Here is a 10,920-nt window from a genome sequence, read left to right as displayed (position 1 = left end):
GGAACACTTATACACGCTGATGGGAATGTCAAATGGTACAATCACTTTGGAAATCGATTTGGCACATCCTTAAAAAACTAGAAATAGAACTACCATACAATGCAGCAATCTCAATCCTTATAATACATCCTAGAGAAATAAGAGCCTTTACACAAACATATATGCACACCCATGTTCACTGCAGCACTGTTTACAGTAGTAAAAAGTTGAAAGCAACAAAGGTGCCCATCAACAGATGAATGGATAAATAAATTATGGTATGTTCACACAACGGAATACTACACATCGATAAACAACAATGGTGAATCCATGAAACATTTCATAACATGGAGGAATCTGGAAGACATTATGCTGAGTGAAATCAGTCAGTTGCAAAAGGACAAATATTGTATCAAGACCACTATTATAAGAACTGGAGAAATAGTTTAAGCAGAGAGAAAATGTGCTTTGATGGTTACGAGACGGGGGAAAGAGGAGGGAGGGAGAGGGGTATTTACTAATTAGATAGTAGATAAGTCTTATTTTAGGCTAAGGGAAAGAGAATACACAATACAGGAGAGGTCAACACAACTAGACTAAACCAAGAGAAAAGAGCAAAGAAGTTTCCTGAATAAACTTAACGCTTCAAAGGCCAGAGTAGCAGGGGTGGGGTTTGAGGAACATGGTTTCAGGGGACGTCTAAGTCGATTGGCATAATAAAATCTATTAAGAAAACATTCTGCATCCCACTTTGGAGAATGGTGTCGGTGGTCTTCAACGCCAGTGAGTGGCCATCTTAGATGCATCAATTTGTCTCAACCCACCTGGAGCAAGGAAGAATGAAGAACACCAAAGACACAAGGTAATTATGAGCCTAAGGGACAGAAAGGACCACATAAACTAGAGACTACGTAAGCCTGAAAGCAGAAGAACCAGATGGTGCCTGGCCACAACCGATGACTGCCCTGACAGGGAACGCAACAGAGAACCCCTGAGGGAACAGGAGAGCAGTGGGGTGCCAAAAAAAAAAAAAAAATGTATACATCAAGGGACATTATCAAGAAAGTTGTGAGATGACCTAGAAAATAGAAGAAAATTTTTGGAAATCATATATCTGATAATGGTTTAATAGCCAGAATATATAAAGTACTCCAATAACTCAGCAACAAAAAGACAAAGAACTCAATTAAAAAATGAGCAAATGACCTGAATAAACATTTCTCCAAAGAAGATATATAGGTCCAATAAGCAGATGAAAAGATGTTCAAAGTCATTAGTCATTGTTGTTATATTGTTATTCTTAGCTGTCATTAAATTGGCCCCCAACTTATGGTGACCCCTGCACAAAGGAACAAATCACTTGCAGGTCCTGCACCATCCCGTGACCAATTGTGGATTGTACCCTTGTAATCCATAAGGTTTTCATTGGCTGATTTTTGTAAGCAGGTCACTAGGCCTTTCTTCCCAGCCCATCTTAGTCTGGAAGCTCCACTGAAACTTGTTCAGCAATCATATCAACACACAAGCATCCAATAATCTTATTCTGGGAGCCATTATTTCATTTACTCCTCTATTGGGAGTGTGTGTGTGTCTCTGTGTGTGTAGTGTATCTACAACATAGGTGCATAATACAGTGTAACATGAGATACTGACAAAGATATATTCCTGATGTCCAGAGTTTAGTGATGTTTTGTAATTTATTGATTCATTTAGATGCTGGCACAAAATGTGTCTTGCCTAATGAGACTTCCAAAGAATAATTAACAGATATCCAAGACATTCTCCCTGAAGCAATTATATGCATTGTGTTTATTTTTTAATCAGAGTAAAACTTCATCAAAATGAGCCTCAAGAGGATTAAAAAAAAACCAAAAACACTTAAATCCTTCCTTCAACAACCAGTGAGGATTAAAGCAGGAGGAAGACAAAGCAGATCCTCCATTAAGGTGAGCAGAAAACAGTGATCTCTGGAAACTTTCTCGGGACATACACCTTAAATCGGATCATCACCAAAGACTTTGAAGGACCTTATGCTCTGCAAAACTCTTTCTTCCTTTGCAACGTACTTTTTTTTCACCAGTTGGATTAATGGGCATGAAAGACTTCTTGTACAGTTGCTGATATTCTGCGCTGTGCGTTGTTCAGACCACCTTAGTTTTCAAATTAGCTTGCTGTGTTAGTCATTTGGAAACCCTGGTGGCGTAGTGGTTAAGTGCTACAGCTGCTAACCAAAGAGTCAGCAGTTCAAATCCGCCACGCACTTCTTAGAAACTCTATGGGGCAGTTCTACTCTGTCCTATAGGTTTGCTATGAGTCAGAATGTGCTCGACGGCACTGGATTTGGTTTTTTTGTGGTTTGTCAGTCATTTATGTCAACAGGAACCTTTGTCTATTTATTGTATGGAACTCCCATTCAATTCTTCATCTCCTATCTACTCAGGGTGCCCTTAATGGGGAGGCAGCATGCTATTATGCATAAGAGAACATATGGTAAAAGCATACTGTCTGTATTTGAATTCTGACCCCAGCACTTATTAGCTGAGTGACTTTTGATAAGTTTTTCAACTCTCTGTACCTCAGTTTCTTCAATATCGTAAGAGAATGGTGAGTTTACCTCTTTCCCAGGGTTATTGTGTGAATCACGAGTTACTATATGTAAAGCATTTAGAAAAGTGCCTAGCACGTAATGAGATCTTTATCAGTATTTGCTATTCATTTGTAGTCTTCTTTCTGCTGAGCCTCTTTACATGACTCACCATTAAAGACTCATAATCAGAATGGCCAGGTCCTTTGTGTGCAGAAGAGGTATGTATGATCAGGAGAACATTTAGAAAGAGTGATTCAACAGGCAGAAATGACAGATTGGAAAATGCGTGCTAAGATATTATTAAAAAATTCTGAGTTAAAAATATTATAACATTTATCTTTTGCAATGGGTTAAAAAAAAATCCAAATATGTAGTGAGAAGTTTTGAAACAGATATTTAATGGTTGGAAGTTTCCTAATCACTGTGTGATTTTTTTACTCCACCAACAATTTGGAAAATCGCTTCATACCTTTCTACTTTAAAAGCTGTGATGATTGGTAATAAGGTGAGATTTCTGGTTTACGTACAGATGTTGGTTTTACAAAATATTTGAAATTTTTAGAAAGCTGAAATATAATTTATAGCTTTTTTGGGATATGTAAAATGACCTTGGTCAGAAGAAGTAGTCATAGTAAAAACCTATTGCCGTCGAGTAGATTCTGACTCATAAAGACCCTACAGGGTAGAGTAGAACTGCCCCATAGGGTTTCCAAGGAGCAGCTGCTAGATTCGAACTGATGACCTTTTGGTTATCAGCTGAGCTCTAAACCACTGGAGCACCAGGTCTCCAGGTCATATTAGCTGCATCAAAACAATCATTTCATAAAATCTTCTCCCTTTTTAATTATACTTTAGCAAAGCTTCAATGAACCTGTCTGTGAGTAGGGTTTTGGTTTGGTGGAGGAAGGAGTCTCTATTTAAAATTTATGACAAAGAAATGTCTCTATATCTCATGTATTATGTTTTAAGTTCCCTCAGAAGATAGCATCTCAAGCATAATAACAACTGATGTTATATCTCACACAGGTAACTAAGATGAACCAAATGGAGAAACACAATCATACGGCAGTGACTGAGGTAACTGAATTTATTCTCACGGGCATCACTGACAACCCAAGGCTGCAAGCACCGCTCTTTGGAATCTTTTTCTTCGTATACTTAGTCACGGTGGTAGCCAATCTGGGCATGATTATCTTGACCCATTTGGACTCCAAGCTACACACTCCCATGTACTTTTTCCTTAGGCATTTGTCTATTACTGATCTTGGTTACTCCACTGTCATTGGTCCTAAAATGATGGTAAACTTTGTAGTACACAAAAATACAATTTCCTTCAATCGGTGTGCCACCCAGCTAGCATCCTTTGGGATTTTCATCACCACTGAACTGTTTATTCTGTCAGCAATGGCCTATGATCGCTATGTGGCCATCTGCAAACCTCTTCTCTATGTGGTGATCATGACAGAGAAAGTGCGCTGGTTGCTTGTGCTTACTCCCTATCTCTACAGCACATTTGTGTCCCTATTTCTCACAATTAAGTTATTTAAATCATCCTTCTGTGGCTCGAACATTATCAGCTATTTTTACTGTGACTCTCTCCCTCTGATGTCCATGCTGTGTTCTGACACACATAAATTAGAATTGATCATTTTGATCTTTTCAGGCTGTAATTTGCTCTCCTCCTTCTTGATTGTTCTTGTATCCTACATGTTTATTCTTGTGGCCATCCTCAGAATGAATTCAGCTGAAGGAAGGCATAAAGCCTTCTCCACCTGTGGCTCCCATCTGACAGTGGTGGTTGTATTCTACGGGACACTATTGTTTATTTACTTGCAGCCTAAATCCATCCATACATTTGATATTGATAAAATGGCTTCTGTGTTTTATACTCTGGTGATCCCTATGCTGAATCCATTGATCTACAGCCTAAGGAACAAAGAAGTAAAAGATGCCATAAAGAGAACATTAAGTAACCGATGCAAAATTCTCAATATATTTTAATATTTGCTTATGAAGGTGGGTCCAGTAATCTTTGTTTAATAGTGTTAGTTCAATAATGGTATTAAATGTGAAACTATTTTATCAGTTGTTTTTTGTTTGTTTGTTTGTTTCTGAACAAAACACTTTGTCTTATATCTCCCTATACTCTTCCTCTTCACTTCAATAGATATAAATATTGTAGCTAGATAATACCCCAAGTAATTTGTAAAGTCATAATGCAACCCTCCATTATTTATAAATAAGACAAACCATATCAAATTTGGGTTAAATGTAGGCTTACAAAGATAAATTAGCGTAAAATAGCCAAAATGGAGCAACATTAACCAGAAATTTAGTATTATATATTTTATAGTGGTCACTGGGTATTAAAGATAAGTAAGGTTGAACCCTGAAGAATATGTACACTAGACAAGAAGCAGGAAATAGTAACAAGTACTCATTACACAAAATGAAAATTATGTTTCAAGAATCTAGGCTAAATACAGAAACAAAATATGTCCCCTCAGGCTGTGGTTTTCAATCAGGTCGATTTAATATTTTATATGTCAAGGATGGAGTAAGAATCAGGAATAGTTCTCATTCCGAGCCATGAGAAAAATGCTGAATAGTTCTAGATCAGCCTGGATAGATCCTCACACTATAGTCTCTTCTGGTTTATGTGAGCTTCCAAATGAACAAGCTGACTTAAATTTTGTAAACCAAGTTAAGTGACTCACTTGGCTAGTTAAAAGAGTTGTATCAGTATATTTTGAAGTCATTGGCAGTGATAACACAGCAAAAAGATAACTGATACGCTCAATCATTAACTGTGTTTTCATTGCGACTATATTGTCTACTTCATGAGCTTGTATACACAGCAATCTTACCTTATGTGCACTCTGCTAACACCATGCTTATTTCACAGGTATACTTGCTCAGCAAATAAACCATTTCCTTACACTTTAGTGTTTTCCTCATCATTTGAATGGGCATTCTCAGATTTTTTAAATATATTTACTAACTTCATGGAGCTTGTTTTAATCTGCCCTAATATTTAAAGTGAACATTTAAGAAATTGAATCAGAATTTGAACCAGTGACTCTTGATCCCAGACGCATGCTTTTTCTGCTTCTTTTAGTGTACTATATTTTATTAAAAACATAAATCGAACATAATTAAAGAAATACAAAACTACATTCCCAATCAAATCAATTTTGTTTACCATGGTATCTTCAGATCCTATCCCTCAGCATGGTTAATATTATGAGCAATTTTTATTTTCTACAGTTATATTTTATGTCATATTGCACAGATTTAACCTGTATTTTTTTCCTTCCTCAAATTATATCATCCCCATCAATTTTTACAACCAACAGAGAAAGTTAAATATCAATAGCATTCTTCAACATCATCCATCTCAAATGTACTTTAAAAATATCAGACATCAATTTCTCCACAACTTGCTTTTCTTACTTAAGACTGAATCATCATCATCATCATCATCGTCATCATCCTCATTTTTCTTGGTCAACAAATATTAAATATTTTTCATTTTTAACACCAGCGTACAACTGTGGAGCATAGCTCAATCACTTTGTACTTAACCAGTTCTTGATTTACGAATGCTTGATTGGTTGCAGCTTTTCTTCTCTTTTTTTTGCTACTATAAAAAATACAAAAAGTTAAAAAAAAATGCTCTAATAATCAGTCATGTGCTTATAATGTAGTACATGAATGCTTTTTATTTCTAAAATACATGTGTAAGGACTCTTCCACATTCTAAAGATGTGTTAGTGGGTAATTTTTTTCACTTATATACATAATAATATAATTTTTTCAAAAATCCCAGAAAAAAGTGCTACGAATTTTGATTTTATCCAAGTACTATTTTTTTTTTTACCCATCTTCCACAAAGTAACACTAACATTTACTGATAAATCTTCCTCTTTGTGTGATGGAAAAAGTGTACAGTGAAAATAATAGTGCTTGACATCAGCTACCTGATATCACAGAGTCAACCTAATGGTTCTCAAAGATCCACTTCTTTCTTTCAGGAATTTTGCAGCATTCTAGACCTCATGGGACAAGCTACTGCCCTTTCCTTAGTTGGCATAAAGTAAATATTCTAATTATAACTAAATGATGAACAGTTCAGAAATAATGTTGCCTGCCTACATGGATGGGTATTTGCACATTGTCAAAATGCTTTCCAGCTTTAAAAACTTTAGCTTTCTTTTCATTATTTTCACTCCATATGCAACTGATGTCTTGATTCACAAAGAATTTTTAGCTAGGAAATTGGACTGTATTGTATTAATGCTTAAATAGCAAAAGTTGCAAGGTTCTAATACTGGATTGAATAAACTCAGCCTCCATTCATTTCTAAAAACCCTCAAGGTTGGTTTCTTACATGTGCTATGTAATGAATTTCCCCAATTTGTATTCTCTTGTTTCTTTATTCAGCAGTAAGACATACTCTTCAAGCTATTTTTCTCAAAGTATTCAAATTTTCCATATGGAACAGGGAGCCATTTTGGCTCTAGGATATTGGAGAAGGATGGCATAAAAGCCAAGCTTATAACTTTTAACATTTTAGCTTAACCATGCAAGTGATCCATCCCTAATTTCACACTATAGGGTTGAAACCAAGATATAACTTTTACAAGACTCTATTTTAAGTTAGGGGTAAAATTTTAATACTAAAATAACATAGCTGTTATAACATATAGCTGTTCTCACAGCAGGTAGGCCTAGACTTAGTCTCAAGGTATAAAACAAGCTACTCTACTCCATATCTGACTTGAGGTCTGTTCCCATATTCTAGAGGCAAAAGACTCAGAATAGCTAAACCAAACTTGAAAAAGAACGGTATTAAATACTCATTGCCATTGAGTTGATTCCAACTCATAGCAACCCTATAGGACAGAGGAGAACTGCCCCATAGGATTTCCAAGGAGCAGTTGGTAGATTTGAACTGCTGATCTTTGGTTAGAAGCCATAGCTCTTAACCACTACATTTTCCCTGCACCACGTACTTATGTATATTGTCTTTAAAATTTCAAGGTGGTATAGTATTTTGTAAACATAGATAAATAGTGGAACAAAATAAAGAACCCAAAACATATGGTCTTATGTATGTTCAAATGATAATCACCCAAGAATCTAAAGTAATTCTACGAGATCTAGAATTAATATAAATATCCTCCTAAAATTGATTAAAAAAAAAAAAACAGCGCAAATATATAAAAGATGTGCACAGACACCCTGCAAAAGAAATATTAATGACCAGTAAACATTAAAAAAAAAAAATTCCAACACTCTTATCCATCAGGGAAATTAAATTACAATGAGATGCCACTTCTTACCCACTAGGTTGGCTAAAGTTAAAAACACTGATTTTACTAAGGGTTGGCTGCTACTTGCAGCTCCTGGAATTTTCATGCATTGCTGGTTGGAGTGTACAGTGGTATAAGTCACCTGAGAAAACAGTTTGCCAATTTCCAATAAAGCTAAACATATAACTACAATGTATCCCAGGAATTCTCCTCCTGGATTCTTACCAAAGAGGAATGAAAAAAAATATACCCAGAAAAGAACTGGTACATTAATGTTCATGATGTCTTTATTCTTTATAGTCTAAGCTAGGAATATTCTGGTTGACTATCAATAGATTTTTAAAAAATGAACAATTTGTGGTATATTTGTACAGCAAAAAACTACTCAACAATAAAATTGAATGAGCTTCTGCTACAAAGCCATGTGAAAATTTCAATAATATTAAGCTGTGCAAAAGAAACCAGATACAAACATACAGTATTATTGCATTTGTATAAAGTTCTAGAATAAGTAAAACTGGTCAATGGTGAGAGAAACCATATCAATTTTTAAATTTTGACCTGAGACACAGTGTGGGAGGATTTACTGCAAAGAGACATCGAGGAACTTTCTGGGATAATGGAATTACTCCCTTGATTGGAGCAGTAGTAACAAAGGTGTCACACTGGTCAAATCTCAGCTGTGCATATATAAATCTGTGTATTTTATTATACTTAAATTACACCTAAGTAGCTCTGATGGTTCAAAGGTTAAATGCTCTACTGCAACCAAAAGTTTGGTGATTTAAAGCTGCCAGTGGCTACACGGGAAAAAAGACCTGGCAAACTGCTTCCATAAAGATTAAAAAAAAAAAAAAGTATAAAGATTACAGCTTAGGAAATACTATGGGATGGTTCTATTCTGTCACATAGGGTTGCTATGGACAAAATCTTACAAAAACTGCAACATATTGGAGAGAGAGCCAAGATGGTGGAATAATCAGATACACTAAGCCACCATGCTGCAACAAAGATCCAAAAAGACTAGTAAAACAGATACAGATGTCAATCCTAGAAACTTGAATCTTAAATGAAGGGAGAAAGTATTAGATTTTAAGTCACTGAGAAAAGGAAGAAACTGATAGAAAATGGGAAAGAATGGTGGTAGTGAGTGGAGTTTCCAGATCAAAAAGCATGACTCAGCATTGCCATCTTGAAATTAATCCACCAACCCACCACACAGAAAGGCACCACCACAGAATTCCCAGTAGGAGATAGAGATTGAGAACCAACAATGTCAGACAACCATCTGAATACAGGACACAGGTCAGTATCAGCCAAATACAGACTTGGGAAGGAACTCTCAATGACTTAAAAAAAAAAAAAGATTCAAAACAAGGAACTAGATCATTAATATGTAAATGACAACAATGTCAGAACAGCAAAAGGGGAAATACACGGTGTAGATGTAGAACTTTCAAGTGGATAGGAAATCAAGGTGATATCAAGTAATAAAACACTGGTTCAAACTTAAGAAAATAAGAGTAAATTTCAAGGTAACCACAAAGAAAGTTAACAAACCTGTTCATCAAAATAAACAAGAAAAACATAAAGTCTCTGTTAACACAACACCTACTGTAATGAAAGAAATGAAAGGAAATTTCACAAACAAAAGGAACTCAGCACAGGAGAAAGAGGAACAAAGAATATGTCAGCATCACCAAAAAAAAAAAATAATAAAGCACTACAAAATGACTAATAAACTCACACCTATGGAAAATTGCTTAAATGCACTCATAAAGAGACAGAGAGTGACAGAATGCATTAAAAAAAAAATGACCTATCAATATGCTATCTACAAGAGACACACCTTAGACACAAAGACAAAAATATATTAAAAATCACATAATGGAAAAAAATACATGTATCTAGTGAACAGCAATCAAAAAAGAGAAGGAGTGGCAATACTAATCTCAGACAAAATAGACTTTAATGTAAAATCCATCATAAAAGACAAGGAAGGGCACTATATAATAATTAAAGAGAGAGTCCACCACAATGACATAACCATAATTACTAAAGGACATAATTGTAAAGGACAAAACATCTAGAAAGAAACTCAGCAAAGATACAGAAGACCTTAAGGCAACAATCAATGGTCTTTACCTCATAGACATATGTAGAATACTCCACTCAATAGCAGCAAATTATACATACTGTTCAAATGCACATGGAACATTCTTCAGAATAGACCACATCTTAGGCCAAAAAGCAACACTCGACAAAATCTAAAACACTGAGATAATACAAAGCATCTTCTCTGATCAGAACATCATAAAAGTAGAAATTAATAACAGGAAGAAAAAAATCAAATACATGGAAATTGAAGAACACCTTGCTTAAAAACCACTGGGAAATAGAAGAAATCAAAGATGGAATCAGAAATTTCTAGAATTAAATGAGACTGAAAATACAGCATACCAAAACCAATGGGGCACAACTAAGGCAGTGCTAAGAGAAAATGTAAATAAAAAAGATCATAAGAGAGTACTATGAAAAATGGTATTCCATCAAATTTGAAAATCTAGAAGAAATGGACAAGTTTCTAGAAACACACAACTTACCTAAACTATCACATATTGAGGTAGAAAATCTGAACAGACCCATAATATGAGAAGAGATTGAAAAGGTAATAAAAAATAAAAGTAATAAAACTCCTAATAAAAATGTCCTCACTCAGATAGCTTCCCTGGAGAATTCTACTAAAATTCAGAGAAGAACTCACAGCGGCACTACTCAATCTATTTCAGAACACAGAAAAGGAAGGGATACTTCCAAATTCATTTTATGAACCCAGCATAACCCTGATAACAAAACCAGGGACAGACCCCACAAAAAAAGAAAATTTCAGACCAGTATCTCTCATGACCACAAAATTCTAGCCAACAGAGTTCAGAAACATGTAAGAACAAAGAAAAGTAATACACCACAACCAAGTGGGATTCTTACCATATATGCAAGGATGGTTCAGCCTTAGAAAATCAATCAATGTAATCCACC

At 35.3% G+C, this 10,920-nt stretch overlaps 1 protein-coding gene across 1 annotated transcript; it reads left to right on the top strand.

Annotated features, from left to right (window-relative positions):
* Positions 1-245: 245 nt before the first annotated feature.
* Positions 246-6,712, top strand: LOC100663775 (olfactory receptor 8K1-like). The gene has a single exon (XM_023542220.2). The coding sequence runs from the start codon at positions 3,575-3,577 to the stop codon at positions 4,565-4,567; it is 993 nt and encodes a 330-aa protein (XP_023397988.2). The 5' UTR covers positions 246-3,574; the 3' UTR covers positions 4,568-6,712.
* The last annotated feature ends 4,208 nt before the right edge of the window (positions 6,713-10,920 follow it).

The sequence above is a fragment of the Loxodonta africana genome, chromosome 7 (genome assembly GCF_030014295.1).
Source record: "Loxodonta africana isolate mLoxAfr1 chromosome 7, mLoxAfr1.hap2, whole genome shotgun sequence".
Classification (NCBI taxonomy): domain Eukaryota; kingdom Metazoa; phylum Chordata; class Mammalia; order Proboscidea; family Elephantidae; genus Loxodonta; species Loxodonta africana.
Note: the sequence above shows the minus strand (reverse complement) of the source record. Positions and strands in the feature narration are given on the sequence as shown.